The following is a 20055-nucleotide window of genomic DNA, read 5'->3' as shown; positions in this document are numbered from 1 at the left end:
GAGGTGTACAAAATGATGAGGGGCATAGAGAGGGTAGATAAAGAGGAACTTTTCCCCTTAGTAGGGGGGTCAATAACAAGGGGGCATAGATTCAAGGTAAGGGGCAGGAGGTTTAGAGGGGATTTGAGGAGGAACTTTTTCACCCAGAGGGTGGTTGGAGTCTGGAACTCACTGCCTGAAAGGGTGGTAGAGGCAGGAACCCTCACAACATTCAAGAAGCATTTGGATGAGCACTTGAAATGCCATTGCATACAAGGCTATGGACCAAATGCTGGAAAATGGGATTAGATTAGACAGGGCTTGATGGACGGCGCAGACACGATGGGCCGAAGGGCCTCTTTCTGTGCTGTATAACTCTATGACTCTAACTAGGGTAGGGAAAAAATTAACTCAGGTCCCTGCTGCTGCTTGCTTCCACAAGTGCACCTGTGGACAGGACTGGGTTCAGCTGTGATGTCTTTCATAGTTGGGCAGCATGCTAACACTCGCTTTCAAGGCTCACAAAAGGAAAATGGTTGTTTGGCCCATGTGTTTGAGTGCTTCTGGTGCCAGCGGAACCTGCCTCCGCAAATGTCAACTCCTTCTGGAGTGGAGAACATTGAGGGGGGAGCATTGAGGGGTGAGGGAGGTAAAAAACAAATAGTTGGCTTATAAACATATCCCCCCCACCCCAACAAAAAGAAAACTTAGCTGACTGGAAATATCCAAGACTTCACAGCGTTGCTCTGCCCTGTATTGGCAGACGTCGACGACAAAGTCCAACACTGCCTTCAGTGTGCCAGTGCAGCCTTCAGTCGCCTGAGGAAGAGAGTGTTTGAAGACCAGGACCTCAAATCTGGCACTAAACTCATGGTCTACAGAGCAGCAGTGATACCCGCCCTGCTGTATGCCTCAGAGACATGGACCATGTACAGCAGGCACCTCAAAGCACTGGAGAGGCACCACCAACACTGCCTCCGCAAGACCCTTCAAATCCATTAGCAGGATAGGCGCACCAATGTCAGTGTTCTCGCTCAGGCCAACATCACCAGCATTGAAGCTTTGACCACGCTCAATCAGCTCTGATGGACGGGTCACATTGTCCGCATGCCCGATAGGAGACTTCCAAAACAAGCACTCTACTCGGAACTCCGACACGGCAAGAGAGCCCCAGGTGGGCAGAGGAAATGCTTCAAGGACACCCTCAAAGCCTCCTTGAAAAAGTGTAACATCCCCACCAACACCTGGGAATCCCTGGCCCAAGACCGCACAAAGTGGAGGAGAAGCATCCGGGAAGGCGCCGAACACCTTGAGTCTCTTCGCCGGGAGCAAGCGGAAGCCAAGCGCAAGGAGCGCACGTCAACCCAAGCACCCCACCCACCCGTCCCTTCAACCACCGTCTGCCCCACCTGTGACAGAGACTGTAGGTCCCGCATTGGACTCATCAGTCACCTGAGAACTCATTTTTAATGTGGAAGCAAGTCATCCTCGGTTCCGAGGGACTGCCTAAGAAGAAGAATATTGTAAATTTGCGAAAGGTGATCACCCTTTAGTCTCTTGGCAAAGGGGGACTTATAAAGTGTAGTGCAACAAAATCAGTTGTTGAGGAAATGTTTTTGTGTGAAGGGTGGGTGGGGTGAGTGTGCTCTTTATTGGTGTGTGTTGGGCTGCAGTGGGGTCAGTTAGTGTGCAGTTCTGCTCCTGGCCTGTAGGGGAATCATTGCGCTGAGTTTCATCAGCCTCTTCCCCCCCCCGCCTGTTTTAACACTGCGACTGCACCAAGAAAGAAAACCGGCTTCCAGCAACCACACCGCTGTCTTCTTACCAAATTCCTCTGTTAAACACCATGAAGGCCATTATTCAGCGAGTTGCAAAAGCCAGTGTGACAGGTCAGTCCTAAAGCCTCGTTATTTCCTGCTGATTTTGGGTGGAGAAAGGGGTTTTTCTCGGTTTGCTTTATTTCTTTCTTGCTGCTGTTCGCTGTCACAAAGCAAGGCCACGGGCGCGTTTGCACCTTGGAGGTGGATTTGTGCTGGCTTAGTGTGCGGAGGGCTGGCTGGGCTTGGCTTATCAGCAGGGAGGTTCCTCTCGTGCAAGAGCCGGCTCTCCGCTTCCTTCCGGCAGCGCCTCTATTTACAACCTGCAGCACCAACCTGCTCACCAATGTCTCACACCTATTGTTCAGCTATGAAGGCTTGCCGTCCAAACCCAATTAAAATACTCCTAACCGGAGAACTGACTGGCCGTAAGATCAGAAGCATTCTCTTTGCAATCGGGCTCCTTAGTCAGTGATGAGCAGATGACTCAATTGCATTTCTGCAATCTTGTGTATATAACCGTGTAATATTTAACGCGTTTGGTGTTTGTTAGTACGCAATAGGAAAGCTTGCATTTTAGCTGGTATGCAATACGCTTCTCTGATAATTTATCAGCTTAAACCACTACTTCATCCTAGTATTCTGGTCCAAACACTCTTCAGACACAATCTATAGTGCAAGTTGACAATACAGGAACATTTCACACACCTACTGTTTTTCTGTTACTGAAATCCTTTTGGAAAAATAAATCACACTGTGTATTTGAGTGAAAAAAATGTTTACTGAAATAATTAATGACAAAACCTTCTGGATTCACCAGCCCTTGGGTGTAGTCTCTTGGCATATCCCACCTTGGCAATGTGTGGGGATCTGGTACAGTTTACCTGTTTACTCTTCTCAGCATTTAAAAGACCAGACCGTCTATACTGGCCGAATGCGTGGTAGTGAAAACTTGCTCTGTTTGTACTTGGATATATTATTTTAAATCTAGATGTCACATAACCCTACAGCGCATCTGAATGGAGAAACTATTGAAATACACACTCGATTCAATACAAAAGATGATGGCCACCTTAGTGTGATAACTCTTGAGATTGTTCGGATTACACTGTTGGTTTTAATAAACTGTTGGATTTTAATGTTCATTTATATATAGATTTGAAAATGTTGAATTTATTAATGAAATGTTGCCACCTGACTGGTTAACACCTGACCTTGCAATAAACAATCAATTTTAAGTAAGCAGTTACTGATACTATTTAAGTGCCCTTGATGGGGTGAAGATGAAGATATGAAGGAATAGGCGTGGCCTCCTAGCCAAAGAGAGATCCTCTAGGGGGATTGCTGGTGATTTTTGGGTATGGCTCACTAACGAGAGGAAGTACTACCAAGCCTGATGAAGAGGAGTCTGTAGGATGGTAGAACAAGGGGAAGTTTCCATTGAATGTATTGGGAATGCTGTGGATGATGGGAATGAGGAGTTAGACCAAGGTGAGCTGGAATCAGTGTCGGAAGATATTTTGGTGGGTGAAGGGAAGGGGCAACAAGAGGGTGAAAGATTTATTAATGTACAAGAGGTTGTTAAAGATTTGAGTCTGGAGAATGTGCTTTAAAATAATAACAATGAGAAGGGTGCTAGTATCATTACCTGCTGAGGAACCAGGATTCTCCATGTAGATGAGTTAATCGTACAGTGACTTGGGTGAATCAGGAGTGGAGGCAGAAGTTATCAGTGATAGATCGAAAACATGCTGTAAATGGAACCTTGCTAATGGTACAGTGATCTTGGATGCAGCATAACTGTTATACTGTTAGAATGTAAAGCTATGATACTACGATCCACTTAATCGACATTTCTGCCTGTAATGATTTATACTCTGATAATTACCTAAATGCTTAATGTACTACTCAATGTCTTATGATGGTGTTAACCAGGTTGTTGTTGATGTGTCAATAAAATTATGAATTGGCTTTAGGCTTATATATAAATTCACAGCTTTGTCTTTCATATACATTGTGGCCCAAGTCCAACTTGGGACCACATACTTGTCCCTAATTCATCATTACCATCAGTTCATAGAATCATACAGCACAGAGGGAGGCCCTTCAGCCCATCGTGCCTGTGCCGGCTCTTTGAAACAGCTATTCAATTAGTCCCATGGCCCTGCTCTTTCCCTATAGCCCTGCAATATTTTCCCCTTCAAGTATTTATCCAATTCCCTTTTGAAAGCTACCATTGAATCTGTTTCCACCAACCTTTCAGGCAGTGCATTCCAGATCACAACAACTTGCATAAGTTTTTTTTCCTCATGTCACCTCTGGTTCTTTTGCCAGTCACCTTAAATCTGTGTCCTCTGGTTACTGACCCTCCTGCCACTGGAAATAGTTTCTCCTTATTTACTCTATCAAAACCCTTCATGGTTTTGAATACCTCTATCAAATCTCTTAACCTTCTCTGCTCAAGGAGAACAACCCCAGCTTCTCCAGTCTCTCCACGTAACTGAAGTCCCTCATCCTTGGAACCATTCTAGTAAATCTCCTCCACACCCTCTCCAAGGCCTTGACATCATTCCTAAAGTGTGGTGCACCGAATTGGTCACAATACTCCAGCTGAGGCCTAACCAGTGTTTTATAAAGGTTTAGCATCACTTCCTTGCATTTCTACTCTAAGCCTCTATTAATAAAGCCAAGGATCCCATATGACTTTTTAACAACCGTTTCAACTTGTCCTGCCACTATCAAAGATTTGTGTACATATATCCCCAGGTCTCTCTGTTCCTGCACCCCCTTTAAAATTGTAACATTTAGTTGATGCATAAAATACATTTCTGTTTTGATTAGGGTTGCAAAGGGGTGGAAAGTTTCCGGTAAATTTCCGGAAATTTTCCACGGGAAGTTTAGCTTGGGAATTTTGCCCAAAAAAGCACATGCTAGCATAATATTGTTTTTTTTGTATTTCTTTTTTTTCCCCCAAAGGTCCTCTCTCAAAATTACTAACAGAGATGGAATCTTAATTATTAAGGAATTTCTTAATCAATATATGTTTATCTTCTTACTTGGCTTGTTTTAATAATTACAAGTTTTGTGTGTGACTGTGAACAAATGCATCCTGATTGGTTGGATGAGTGGATGAGCGATTAGCTCCCTCTATTTGTAATATTTGCATATCGAATTGTGATTGGCCTGCAAGCATCTGTAAGACTGCTATAGTTTTTTTAAGATCCAGGTTAGGGGTCCTGAGGGAAGTCATTTTGTTTTCTGCTGATGTTGTGATGATGCAGTAAGTAAATCTGACTTTATACCAAATAAACCAGTTACTTGTTGAACTCTGTTGTCCTTCAATTTAAAATATACAAAATAATACACTATTGGTGATGTAGCGTCGTGTGTGTACAGGTCATGCTTCCATCACATGGAGCATCAGAAAAAATGTACTCACCCTGTTGCAATCGTGCTGATCGACCGCAGTTCGACACAGAGATGAATGCCCTTTATTTCTCTGCATAGAACAATGCCACGTTTACCGTCGGATGTGTGGAAGCATTTTACCCCAGGCATTAAAGATGGAAAGACTGTGTACATGTGCAAACACTGTAGAAAGCCATATGTAAAGAATGCCACAAAGATGCAGCAGCATTTATCCAATGATCTTGGATCACAAAAGGTCTTTGCAGTAGTTACTGACAATGCTGCGAATATGAAGGCTGCTTGGGCTCAAGTGGAGGAGGCCTACCCTCATATTACGTTTATTGGGTGCGCAGCTCATGGGCTTAACCTGCTCCTCAAGGACATCATGGGTTTGAGAACCATGGAAACACATACAAGAGAGCCAAGCAAGTTGTTAAGTATGTCAGGCGAAAACAGGTAGTTGCAGCAACCTGCAACTCCAAGCAAATGACAAAGAACAAGAACACCACACTGAAGCTGCCCAACAACACTAGATGGGGTGGTGTTGTCATAATGTACAACAGCCTTCTGGAGGGTAAGGAGTCGCTGCAAGAAATGGCAATATCCCAGTCTGGGGATATGGAAACCACCATCAAGAAAATACTGCTGGATGATGTGTTTTGGGAGAGAGTGGTTAGCAGCCTTAAACTACTCTCACCAGTAGCATCTGCAATTGCTCAGATTGAAGGAGATGACACTGTCTTGTCAGATGTTCTCAGGCTTTTTACTGATTTAAAAGAACAAATCAGCATTGCCCTACCCACATCCCTGCTGCTCAAAGCAGAGGAGGAGGCAATTGTTCAATTCATACAGACGCGTCAAGAATTTTGTGTCAAGCCGATTCATGCTGCAGCATACATGCTGGACCCAAAGCATGTTGGGAGACCAATACTTTCTGGAGAACAGATCAACAGTGCTTACAGTGTGATTTCTACCCTCACACCATCTCAATCTGGATGTGGGCAAAGTTCTGGGAAGTCTGGCAAAGTTCTCTACCAAGCAAGGTCTTTGGAATGGGGATGGGATATGGGAATCATGCAAGCATATCCGTGCACATACCTGGTGGAAGGGACTTTGTGCATCTGAGGCCCTGTCACCCATTGCATCGGTGATACTCCAAATCCCACCTTCATCAGCGGCCTCTGAACGAAACTGGTCACTTTCTGGGAATACGCATACAAAGGTGCGCAACAGGCTGACCAACAAGAGAGTGGAGAAACTGGTGGCTATCCGGGCGAACCTACAACTTATTGAGCCAGATACAGAAGTGTCCACCACACAGCTAGACACTGACACAGAGGAGGAAATGGACACGCCAGAGTCAGAGAATCAGGAGGAGCAATGAGGAGTAGAAGACTCAAAGGGACAAAATAAGGACAAATTACAGGCTAAATAAGCTGACGCTCTTTTTATTTTATTTTATTTTAGATGGGTCTTTTTTGTGGGGGTTCAATAAAGTTCAAAATTATAACCTAAATAAACTTTTGAAAGCCTGTTTTTATTTGTATGGAACAGTATGTCTATTTTGACGACAAAGATAAGGGTCAGAGACAAAAACCATCAGTGTGCAAAAAAACTCAAAATTCCCGAAAATTCCCATGGAAAGTTTCCTCTTTTAAAAATTCCCAGAATTTTGCAACCCTAGTTTTGATATAACATGTTGGAATCTTAACCGAAGTTTGAATAAGAGACTGATGAGATAACAGGACAGGAGTAAGTTCAGAACATCCTGAAAACAATGGGAAGGATTCTATTAGGACCAGTGGTCTTATTAGAGTCCAGACATGACTGGGACAACCTTGATACTGCTCATAATATTTGAAAGGAATGAAGCAATATAGAAAGGTCGTTTACCAGGATTGTGGTTAGTGATGAAGGAGAAAAGTGGGTAAAGGTCAGTTATATGTTTTGGAGAGGTAGTAAGTACCCCATCAGAATGGAAGAGAAGTGGATTTGTAGAATAATCTGTTGCTTACCAGCCATGCTGATCAGAGAATGATAATGGCATAGCATAGCACATGCTAAAAACTGGAGAGGGTTAGAAAGGAAAATAAATGAGGAATTTGTTAAATTATTAATATTTATAGAGACAGATCTGAATTTAAATGAACTCTTTAATATGTGAAATCCACCAACCAGCTGTTACTCTTTGTCTAACCTCACATTGCCCAGTAAGTGCTCTGAAATATATCTACAAATCCATCCTACTGTGAGATTGTGCTGCTTCTCCCTTTGCTGACTGTAACCAGCTTCTCCACTCAGCATGTTGAAGGTTGATCTAAAAGGTCTAGGCTTAATTGCTGTTATCTGGATAAGTAAGGATTATTCATGTCTGTTTTTATTGCCAGTTTAATAAAACAGTTTTTCGGAGGGGGTTGTTAGGTTTTAATTTTAGTGTAAAAGATGATAGGAAAATCAGTGGAAAAAGTCTAGATCCCAAAAATCCTGGGTCAATTCAGAGCATCCTTAAAACTTAAGAAAACAAGCAAGCAACTAAAAATTGTATAGTCAAACTAAATGAAAACCCACGATTATTGACACAGTTCATGGGCACAACTTTGATGAGGTTCACCATTAGATTCTTACTAGACTGCAATTTAAGGGGAAGCTAGATAAACACCTGAGGGAGAAAGGAATAGAAGGTTATGTTGATGGGGTGAGATGAAGTAAGGTGGGAGGAGGCTCGTGTGGAGACTAAACACTGAGGTGGACCAGTTCAGTCGAATAGCTTGTTTCTGTGTTGTACATTCTATGTAAAAACTCCTGGGCTTCTTGGAAAAAAGTGAAAAATAAAATTGAAGAACCTGGCCTGGAGTTTCTGCTCGATTGCGCTGTTTCTTTCAGCGCAATTTGCCCGATACCAGTGTAACCGGCGCAAAAGATCGTGGAATTTGCGTTCAGTGCCACTCGAGTTTCCGCAATATTTTGCGCTAGTTTTAAAAACATCGTGCTAGAAGCAGGCCCCGCCCCCAGGGCAAATTAATCACCATGGTGAGTTTCCGCTAATTGTGCTCGTTTGCGGGCTTTCAAGGAGGCTCCAAAAATTAAGCTGGAACTCTTGGGCTCTAGGACACTAATAGGCACGTTTGGAAAGGTTTTGAATGAATTTGTTTTTAAATTTACTAAGGAACTGCCTACTGTACCCCAATCTAACTAGAAAATAGTTTTGGATATTTTTCAGGATTCAAGTCCTTTTCAGTCATTTAAAATCGGGTTACTCACAGGTGGTGGATCAACACTGTGAGGAAAAGTGCCTATTTTTTGTGATTAAGCCCATTTTCAGCTGTATGAATCAAACTTTACCAAGTTACCGCTTGTTAAAATGTATCAAGGAATATTTCTTAAAGCAAAATTTTTAAAAAATGCTGTCCGATTGTAGATATTACGTTCGGTGATACGCACGTGAGTTTGAGCAGGAACTCGGGCGGGTGGGCGGACATGCTTCAAAATGGATGCAATTTTGGGCACAGTTTGCGTCGGAATTGGCGATTGCACCCAAAATGGGACCTCTACCCCCTTACGTTTATAGTTGGAGCTCCAGCGACTTAACCTGCCACAATGATGGTGGGGCAATAAAAAAATGATGCACTGGGGCACAGCTGTGATCCTGCTTTTAGTAAACGGTGCCCTGAGTCAGCCTTTGATTCGGGACCTCAGTGTGGTAATGGTGTCGGTGCACTGAAGCCCTTACTCCATACCCAACCAGGAATGAAAGACTGATGTTTGCTGCACTATTTAAGAATATATTCCTCACTGCGGCACCACGTCCCTTTTTAAAAAAAAATCCAAATTGCGTAGCGCTCATTTCTTTTTCTGCCGTAAGTGTGCATTGCATCCGTGATCTGACACGACATATACAGCGTGCGTGCTCATGTCACAGAGGAGGTACACACACATCTCTGGATTTGGTTTTTGTTAAGAAAACTGGATAATTTCAAAGTTTCTCCCCATAAATTAAGCAGGAAACCGCCCCCCACCCCAAAAATGTTTTCAGGCATTTATCGGTAGAAATCTGTAAAAACTACTTGTGTTCAGGACTGGTGTGGATACGGGCATTAACTAGACAACTGTTTTCACATTAATGAAAAAGCAGTTAAAATAATGTGATGTGAACGGTGCCACTTGCTGCGTTATTATAGGTATTAGTGCGGCTCTCGTGACATTGCTTGTAGTGAGTCAGAAGATGTACTGTGTTTTTAACAGTGGGGTGCAATACTATGTAATGCACAATGTATTATTATACTACACAGTTGACCTTCTGAGCTATGCTTTCTGGAGAAAAATGAACCAAGATTCTCCCTGCAACTTTTTTTCCCATTCTTTCAGTGTCTTCCAGTCTCGCTTTATTTCTCTCTTTCTGTATGTCTGACACTTTTGTCACTATGGTATCTGACATTTTGTCTCTGTCTTAACTTCAGTCCTTCTCCCACTGTTTATGTAACATTCTTCTCTGGTGTGTCTTCTCTCTCGCCCAATAATTCTTCAAATGCAAGTTGCATAGAATTGCATAGAACCTACTGGACAGAAACAGGCCATTCGGTCCAACTGGTCCATGCTGGTGTTTATACTCCACCCCTCTTGTAGCCAACCCTATCCACATATCCTTCTGTTCCTTTCTCCCTTATGTGATTATCCAGCTTCCCCTTGAATGCATCTCTGCTATTGGCCTTAACTACACCTTACGGTAGTGAGTTCTACATTATAACCACTCTTTGCATAAAGAAGTTCCTCCTGAATTCTCTGTTGAATTTGTTAGTGACTATATCTTCTATTTATGGCCCCTAGTTTTTGTCTCCCCACAAGTGGAAACATCTTTCTATGTCTACTCTATCGAATCCCTTCATAATCTTAAAGACCCATATCAGGTCACCCCTCAGCCTTCTCTTTTCCAGAGAAAAGAGTCCCATCCTGTTCAATCATTCCTGATAGTTATAACCTCTCAGTCCTGGTATCATCCTTGTAAAACTTTTTTGCATTTTCTCCAGTACCTCTATATCTTTTTTATAATATGGAGACCAGAACTGTGTGATGTAAAAAGACTACTGAGCACTTGGTTTGAGTATAAAACAAGACTTTAATCAACTGTTTCAAAACCATGAGATTTCTAGTTACATCACTAGTTCCTGGTTACAGAAACATCTGGAGCAAGCTGGGCCCACAGCCGAGTATTTATACTCCTTGGATGGCGCCACCATCTTCTCTGATGTTGAAGCAGGTGGACTTTGACATGGAGAAAGCCATCCTCGTCAAGATGACGAGTCTGAATGACTGGACAAACTTGGTCAGGAGTAAGAGAAGTTGAAATGGCAAGTGCTGGTGTGGGTGCAAACTTGAATAAGTTATTGAGATCAACAGTTGACGGAGCTGAAGTAACAACAATCAAGATGGTCATCAACTTGCCAGTTCTTCAGCATCAACTGTATATGTCACCTGAGCTCGCTCAGCGTCTGGAACCCTGCTGATCTCATCAGTACTGACGTTCCTACAATTCTGTCCTCTTGCGCATCCTCGATTTTCATTGTTCCACTATTGGCGGCTGTGCCTTCAGCTGCCTAGGCCCTAAGCTCTCCACCTCGCTTTCCTCCTTTAAGATGCTCCTTAAAACCTACATCTTTGACCAAGCTTTTGGTCACCTGTCCTAATATTGCCTCATGGTGCGGTGTCAAATTTTGTTTGATAATCGTTCCTGTGAAGCGCCTTGGGACATTTTACTATGTTAAAGGCACTATATAAATGTAAGTTGTTACTGTTTATATAAAAGGTGGGCAGCAAATTGGTTGAACGAAACAAAAGACTGTTAAAGTCAATCATAATTATTTTTGACATTGAGTTTCAGAAGGGATCATGAGACTCTCTTTAATTTAAAAGATAATAATTACAACTACAGGTGTACAATGACCCTTCAGTCATGTTCCGTACTGTTCATACTGAAATTTGCAGACATATAGCTGTATGGTGAGTCAGGCTATTGCCATTTTGTGCAGGTGTTGTATGATTAATGAGTACACTCCAACCAGGCAGGAAGGATGTTGTCTCTGGGCTTGTTGTGGGACAGGTGGGGACCTCGGGGGAAGATGTTTATTGTGGCACAGGGATGGTACATGTGTTTCTAACACACACAACGGTGTGAAACTGGTGTATAATTATAATCAGGATTTTAAGGGTGTATTTCAGTCCATTTAACAAAGATTTCCTTTTTGTTTTTCAGTGGGCGAAGAACAAATCAGCTCAATAGGACGTGGAATCTGTGTGCTATTGGGCATCTCTGTCGAAGACACCCAGAAAGACATGGAATACATGTGAGTGTTTTAAAAAAAAAAAAAAAAAAAAATGCTCTTGTTCCACAAAAAGATGTGTTTTTGCAAACCAGCACATTACAGCAGACTCACAACACGCCACACTTACCTGGCGTGGTGTCCGGACATCGGGAAACCCAAGGCAGAAGCGGCAAAATTTAAAAATAGCCTGTCAACTACTATCAGCTACCTGTTAATAGGCAGGTAATTGGCTTTAATCCTCTTCCCGCAGCTCGGTGTCAGGTCCATGCGCAAATCGGGGACCCGACATTTGGGAAAATTGTTTGGAGGTGGGTTGACGGCGGGAACGCAACCTGCCATCAATCAAAATGATTTTAACCTTTGACCCGCCTCCAAACCCGCCCTCTCAGTGCCAATAAAATCGCGGCCTTTATGACTGTCTTCACGGAAGAAGATGCAAAAAACATCCCAGAAATAGTGGAGAACCAAGGGTCTAGCGAGAATGAGGAACTGAATGAAATTAGTATAAGTAAAAAAATAGTACTGGAGAAATTAATGGACTGACAGCTGATAAATCCCCCGGACCCTGATGGCCTACATCCTAGGGTTTTAAAAGAGGTGGCTTTAGAGATAGTGGATGCATTGGTGGTAATCTTCCAAAATTCTATAGATTTTAGAACGGTTCCCGGGACTGGAAGGTAGCAACTGTAACCCCACTATTTAAGAAAGGAAGGAGAGAGAAAATGGGAAACTACAGACCAGTTAGCCTGACATCAGTAGAAGGGAAAATGCTAGAATCTATTATTAAGGACGTGGTAACAGGGCACTTATAAAATAATAATAGGACTGGGCAGAGTCAACATGGATTTATGAAAGGGAAATCATGTTTGACAAACCCGCCTCCAAACAATCCACTCCTCACCCAACTCCCTGACTCAACCAACTCGCAGCACTCTGTTTAAACCGCACTCATTCTCTGCGCTCAGTCTCCACCCAGGGCCGCTCTCGCTGCCTCTGCTGCCGGTGAGTCTGGGCCGCTCGCTCTCTCCCCCACTCTTTAAATCCTCAGTCTCTGTGCTCAGTCTCCACCCAGGGCCAAATATAGAGGAAAAAACAAGTCAGCCTGGAAGGCACAGCAAATATGTAACGGCACAAGGGAATATGGCAAGACTGGATGGCATTTATTTTAATGCAAAGAGTCTTGCGAGTAAGGCAGATGAATTGGAGGTGTTGATGAACACATGGGATTATGATATTGTTGCTATCACAGAGACATGGTTGAGGGAGGGGCAGGACTGGCAGCTCAATATTCCGGGGTATAGAATCTTCAGGCAAGACAGAGGGGGGTGTAAAAGAGGAGGGGGTGTCGCAATATTAATCAAGGAGTCAATTACTGCTGTAAGGAGGCATGATATCTTAGCAGGTTCCTCTAATGAGGTCATATGGGTAGAACTTAAAAACAAAAAGGGGGCAAGCACTTTGCTGGGAGTGTACTATAGGCCCCCAAACAGTCAGGGGGAGATAGAGGAACAGATATGTAGGCAAATCTCAGAGAAGTGTAGAAATAATAGGGTAATAATAGTAGGGGATTTCAACTTCCCCAATATTAACTGCGATAGTCAGAGTGTGAAAGGCTTAGAGGGTGCGGAATTCTTAAAGTGCATCCAGGGGAGCTTTTTGAGCCAGCATGTAGAAAGTCCTACAAGAGAGGGGGCGGTACTGGACCTAATTCTAGGGAATGTAACCGAGCAAGTGATAGAAGTATCAGTAGGAGAGCATTTTGGTGACAGTGACCATAATTCGGTGAGATTTAAGGTAGTCATGGAAAAGGACAAAGATGGACTGGAAATAAAGGTTCTAAATTGGGGGAAGGCCGATTTTAATATGATAAGGCAGGATCTGGCCAAAGTGGACTGGGATCAGCTACTTGCAGGAAAATCCACATCAGAGCAGTGGGAGTTTTTTTAGAAAGGAAATAGAGTGAGTACAACGCCAACATGTTCCCGTAAAGGTCAAGGGTGGGACCAACAAGTCCAGGGAACCCTGGATGTCAAGGGATATACAAGAATGGATTAGGAAAAAAGGGAGGCTTTTGGCAGATACAAAGGACTAAAAACAGTGGAAGCCCTAGAGGAGTATAGAAAGTGCAGGGGGGTACTTAAAAAAGAAATTAGGAGAGCGAAGAGGGGGCATGAAAAAACACTGGTGGGCAAAATAAAAGAAAATCCCAAGTTGTTTTATAAGTATATTAAGGGCAAGAGGATAACCAGGGAAAGAGTAGAGCCCATTAGGTACCAAAGTGGCAATCTGTGTGTAGAGCCGAAAGATGTAGGTGAGGTTTTAAATGAATATTTTGCATCTGTGTTCACTATGGAGAAGGGTGATGCAGGCATAGAAATCAGGCAGGGGGATTGTGATATACTTGAACAAATTAGTATTGAGAGGGAGGAGGTACTAGCGGTTTTAGCAGGCTTAAAAGTGGATAAATCCCCGGGCCCTGACGGGATGTATCCCAGGCTGCTGTGTGAGGCAAGGGAGGAGATTGCAGGGGCTGTAACACAAATTTTCAGAACCTCTCTGGCCACAGGGGAGGTGCCAGAGTACTGGAAAACAGTTAACGTAGTACCATTATTCAAGAAGGGTAGTAGGGATAAACCAGGGAATTACAGGCCAGTGAGCCTAACATCAGTGGTAGGGAAATTATTGGAAAAAATTCTGAGGGACAGAATTAGTCTCCACTTGGAAAAGCAGGAGAGAGGTAAAAAGTAATCCAAGTGTGACGTCACCAGAAAGCGGGTAAGTGATTTGTTGGTAAGTATTTCTCTTTTTTTAAGCTTAAACTCTGGTTTATAGTTTCTAAGGTGCAATATTCATCATCTAGAATCGGGGCAGAGGGTATTTAAAAATAATATTCGTAAATTTAATTAATTACATAGAATGGGAGATCAGGTGATGTGTTGCTGCTGCAATATGTGGGAGCTGGTGGACACCATTGATGCTCACGGTGATCACATTTGCAGTAAGTGTTGGCTGCTCGAGGAATTCCGGCTCCGTGTTGAAGAGCTGGAGTCCGAGCTTCAAACACTGAGACACATCAGGGAGGGGGAGAGTTACCTGGACTCTGTGTATCAGGAGGTAGTCACACCAATTAGATTAATTAATTCAGATGTAGTCCGTGGCCAGGGTCAGGATGGTGTGACTAGAAGTGAGGCAGGTACGGGGATCCAGGAGGTAGTGTTGGAGGAGCCGCAGCCCTTGCTCTTGTCCAACAGGTTTGAGGCTCTTACTCCCTGTGAGGATGGGAACAGGGACTGTGGGGAGGATGAGCAACCTGGCCACAGCACCGTGAAGCGGGGGGCCATTCAAGTGGGGGGAGTTAAAAGAAATGTTGTAGTGGTAGGGGATAGTATCGTTAGGGGGATAGATAGAGTTCTTTGCAGCCGAGAGCGAGAGTCCCGAAGGCTGTGTTGCTTGCCCGGTGCCAGGGTTAAGGACATCTCCTCTGGGCTGGAGAGAAACTTGGAGTGGGAGGGGGAGGATCCAGTTGTCGTGGTCCATGTTGGTACCAACGACATAGATAGGACAAGGAAGGAGGTTCTGCTGAGGGAGTTTGAGCAGCTAGGGGCCAAATTAAAAAGCAGAACCACAAGGGTAATAATCTCTGGATTACTACCTCAGCCACGTGCAAATTTGGCTAGGGTAAATAAAATTAGAGAGTTGAATGCGTGGCTCAAAGACTGGTTTGGGAGAAATGGGTTTTGCTTCCTGGGACACTGGCATCAGTACTGGGACAGGCGAGAGCTGTTCCGTTGGGACGGACTTCACTTGGCCAGTGCTGGGACTAGAATCCTGGCGAATCAAATAACTAGGGCTGTAAACTAATTAGTGGGGGGGAGGTTTTAAGAGAGCGAAAAATAAAAATGACAGCGGAGAAGGCAATAGAGCAAGGTAGCAGTGGGGGGAATTAAAAAACAGAGCGTGTCAGGAGGGGACAGAATGTATAATGATAAAGGTAAAGTAGTAAAAGGGGTAAAAGCAGGAATAAATTGTCAGAAAACATATTTGAAAGTTCTTTATCTGAATGCACGCAGCATTCGTAACAAAATTGACGAGTTGACGGTGCAAATAACTACACATGGGTATGATTTGGTGGCTATTACGGAAACATGGCTGCAAGATAATCATGACTGGGAACTAAGCATACAAGGGTATTTGACAATTAGGAAGGACAGACAGGAAGGAAAGGGAGGTGGGGTTGCTATGTTAATCAAGGATGGAATCACTGCAATAGTCAGAAATGATATTGGGTCAAAGGATCAGGATAGTGAAACAGTTTGGGTGGAGATAAGGAATAATAAGGGGAAAAAGTCACTAGTGGGCGTAGTCTATAGGCCTCCTAACAGTTGCAACTCTGTTGGTCGGACTATAAATCAGGAAATAGTTGGGGCTTGTAATAAGGGAACAGCTATAATCATGGGGGATTTTAACTTTCATATTGACTGGACTAATCAAATTGGGCATGGCAGCATTGAGGAAGAGTTCATAGAGTGTATTAGGGACGGACGGGTTCCTTGAGCAGTATGTAACTGAACCAACCAGGGGGCAGGCAATCTTAGATCTGGTCCTGTGTAATGAGACAGGATTAATAAAAAATGTCCTAGTAAAGGATCCCCTTGGAATGAGTGACCATAATATGGTTGAATTCCAAATTCAGTTTGAGGGTGAGAGAGTTGGATCTCAAACCAGCGTACTAAGCTTAAATAAAGGAGACTATGAAGGTATGAGAGTAGAATTGACTAAAGTGGACTGGGAAAACAGATTAAAGTGTAAGACGGTACAAGAGCAGTGGTCTACATTCAAGGAGATATTTCACATCTTTCAAGATAAATATATTCCACTGAGGAAAAAGGGGAGTAAAAGAAAAGACAGCCATCCGTGGCTTAGTAAAGTAATAAAGGATAATATTCGACTGAAAACAAGGGCATATAAATTAGCCAAATCTAGTGGGAGGATAGAAGATTGGGAAGCATTTAAAAGCCAGCAAACAATAACTAAAAGATTAATTAAGAAAGGGAAGATAGATTATGAAAGGAAACTAGCAAAAAATATAAAAACAGATAGCAAGAGTTTCTACTGCTATATAAAAAGAAAAAGGGTGGCTAAAGTGAACGTTGGTCCCTTAGAGGATGGGACTGGGAAACCAGTGGTGGGGAACATGGAGATGGCAAAGACGCTGAACAAATATTTTGTATCAGTCTTTACAGTAGAGGACACTAAAAATATCCCAACAGTGGACAAACAGGGGGCAATGGGGGGGGGGGGAGGAGCTAAACACGATTAAAATCACTAAGGAGATGGTACTCAGTAAAATAATGGGACTTAAGGTGGATAAATCCCCCGGACCTGATGGCCTACATCCTAGGGTCTTGAGAGAAGTGGCGGTAGGGATTGTGGATGCATTGGTGATCATTTTCCAGAACTCCCTGGACTCAGGAAAGGTCCCGGCAGATTGGAAAACTGCTAATGTAACACCCTATTTAAGAAGGGAAGTAGACAAAAAGCTGGAAACTATAGACCAGTTAGCCTAACATCTGTGGTTGGCAAAATGTTGGAGTCCATTATTAAGGAAACAGTAACAGAGCATTTGGATAAACATAATTTAATAGGACAGAGTCAGCATGGTTTTACGAAGGGGAAGTCATGTTTGACAAATTTGCTCGAATTCTTTGAGGATGTAACATACATAGTGGATAAAGGGGAACCAGTGGATGTAGTGTATTTGGACTTCCAAAAGGCATTTGACAAGGTTCCACATAAAAGATTACTGATCAAGATAAAAAATCACGGGATTGGGGGTAATATACTGGCATGGGTGGAAGATTGGCTACCTAACAGAAAACAAATGGTTCGTTCTCAGGCTGGCAATCAGTAACTAGTGGTGTTCCGCAGGGGTCAGTGCTGGGACCCCAACTCTTTACAATCTATATTAACGATTTGGAGGAAGGGACCGAGTGCAACATATCCAAGTTTGCCGACGATACAAAGATGGGAGGGAAAGCAGTGAGTGAGGAGGACATACAAAACCTGCAAAAGGACATAGACATGCTAAGTGAGTGGGCAGAGATTTGGCAGATGCAATATAATGTTGGAAAGTGTGAGGTTATGCACTTTGGCAGAAAAAATCAAAGAGCAAGTGATTATCTAAATGGAGAGAAACTGCAAAGTGCTACAGTACAAAGGGATCTGGGGGTCCTGGTGCATGAAACACAAAAAGTTAGTATGCAGGTGATCAGGAAGGCCAATGGAATCTTGGCTTTTATTACAAGGGGGATGGAGTATAAAAACAGGGAAGTCTTTCTGCAGTTATACAGGGTATTGGTGAGGCCACACCTGGAATACTGCGTGCAGTTTTGGTTTCCATATTTAGGAAAAGATATACTTGCTCTCGAGGCAATTCAGAGAAGGTTCACTCGGTTGATTCCAGAGATGAGGGGGTTGATGTATGAGGAAAGGTTGAGTAGGTTGGGACTCTACTCATTGGAGTTCAGAAGAATGAGAGGCGATCTTATCGAAACATATAAGATTGTGAGGGGGCTTGATCGGGTGGATGCGGTGAGGATGTTTCCACTGATGGGTAAGATTAGAACTAGGGGGCATAATCTTAGAATAAGGGGCTGCCCTTTCAAAACTGAGATGAGGAGAAACTTCTTTACTCAGAGGGTAGTAAATCTATGGAATTTGCTACCCCAGAGAGCTGTGGAAGCTGCAACATTAAATAAATTTAAAATGGAGATAGACATTTTGCTAGCAGATAAGGGAATTAGGGGTTACGGGGAGAGGGCAGGGAAGTGGACGTGAGTCTAGATTCAGATCAGCCATGATCCTATTGAATGGCAGAGCAGGCCCGAGGGGCCGTATGGCCTACTCCTGCTCCTATTTCTTATGTTCTTATAATCGGATAGTCAGCATGGCTTTGTCAGGGAGAGATCATGTCTGACCAATTTGATTGAATTTTTCGAGGGGGTGAATAGGTATGTGGATGAGGGTAGTGCAGTTGATGTAGTCTACATGGACTTCAGTAAGGCTTTTGACAAAGTCCCACATGGGAGACTGGTCAAGAAGGTAAGAGCCCATGGGATCCATGGCAATTTGGCACATTGGATCCAAAATTGGCTTAGTGGCAGGAGGCAGAGGGTGATGGTCGAAGGTTGTTTTTGTGACTGGAAGCCTGTGTCCAGTGGTGTACTGCAGGGATCGGTGCTGGGTTCTTTGCTGTTTGCAGATGGTTAGATGGGCAGAACAGTGGCAAATGGAATTTATCCCTTAAAAGTATGAGGTGATGCATTTTGGGAGGACATACAAGGCAAGGGAATACACAATGAATGGTAGAATCCTAGGAAGGAGAGAAGATCAGCGAGACCTTGGTATGCATGTACATAGATCCCTGACGGCAGCAGGACAGGTCGATAAGGTGGTTAAAAATGCATATTGGATACTCGCCTTCATTAGCTGAGGCATAGAATATAAGAGCAGGGAGGTTATGATGGAGCTATACAAAACATTAGTTAGGCCACAGCTGGAATACTGTGTGCAGTTCTGGTCACCACACTATTGGAGGGATATGATTGCATTGGAGAGGGTGCAGAGGAGATTTACCAGGATGTTACCTGGGCTGGAGGGCTTCAGCTATGAAGACAGACTGGACAGGCTGGGGTTGTTTACCTTAGAGCAGAGAAGCCTGAGGGGGGACCTGATTGAGGTGTACAAAATTATGAGGGGCATAGATAGGGTAGATAGAAAGGAACTTTTCCCCTTGGTAGAGGGGTCAATAACCAGGGGGCATAGCTTCAAGGTAAGGGGCAGGAGGTTTAGAGGGGATTTGAGGAAAAACTTTTTCACCCAGAGGGTGGTTGGAATCTGGAACTCACTGCCTGAAAGGGTGGTAGAGGCAGGAACCCTCACAACATTCAAGGAGCATTTAGATGAGCACTTGAAACACCATAGCATACAAGGCTACGGACCAAGTGCTAGAAAATGTGATTAGAATAGACAGGGCTTGATGGCCGGTGCGGACACGATGGGCTGAAGGGCCTCTTCCTGTGCTGTATAACTCTATGACTCTAACAGATGATGCAATTATTGACCATCATTTTATGTCTAGTAATGGAAAATTATGTTACTGTCGCCTAAAAGGCTTTTGATTGAAAATGTATTTAAAAATAATTTTATGCAAAATAATGTAATTACTGAGCAAAGCACGATAGAATGAGGTCCTTATTACATAAGAATCATAGAATGGTTACAGCACGGAAGAAGGCCATTCGACCCGTCGAGTCCGTGCTGGCTCTCAGCTAGTCCCACTCCCCTGCCCTTTGCCCATAGCCCAGCAAATTGTTTTCTTTCAGATACTTATCCAACTCCCTTTTGAAAGATAAGTTTGAGTCTGCCTCCACCACTCTTTCAGGCAGTGCATTCCAGATCCTAACTACTCGCTGCGTAATAAAGTTTTTTCTTATGTTGCCTTTGGTTCTTTTGCCAATCACCTTAAATCGGTG

The 20055-nt window shown here is 43.5% G+C and overlaps 1 protein-coding gene across 3 annotated transcripts in view; it reads left to right on the top strand.

Moving 5' to 3' along the window:
* Positions 1 to 1716: 1716 nt before the first annotated feature.
* dtd1 (D-aminoacyl-tRNA deacylase 1) overlaps positions 1717 to 20055 on the top strand; it is a 291913-nt gene continuing 273574 nt past the window's right edge. Inside the window, exons 1-2 of one of the 3 annotated variants that reach the window (XM_085981791.1) lie at positions 1717 to 1868; positions 11452 to 11542. In XM_085981791.1, the coding sequence (XP_085837917.1) occupies positions 1826 to 1868; positions 11452 to 11542 (134 nt within the window). In that variant the 5' untranslated portion in view covers positions 1717 to 1825. Of the gene's footprint in view, positions 1869 to 3117; positions 3288 to 11451; positions 11543 to 20055 lie in introns of those variants that run through there. The other 2 variants (XM_085981792.1, XM_085981790.1) reach the window with 2 other exon arrangements.

The sequence above is a fragment of the Somniosus microcephalus genome, chromosome 3 (genome assembly GCF_052327205.1).
Source record: "Somniosus microcephalus isolate GS21.2 chromosome 3, FLI_Smic_1.0, whole genome shotgun sequence".
NCBI classification, from domain to species: domain Eukaryota; kingdom Metazoa; phylum Chordata; class Chondrichthyes; order Squaliformes; family Somniosidae; genus Somniosus; species Somniosus microcephalus.
This window is presented reverse-complemented; position numbering and strand designations above follow the sequence as displayed.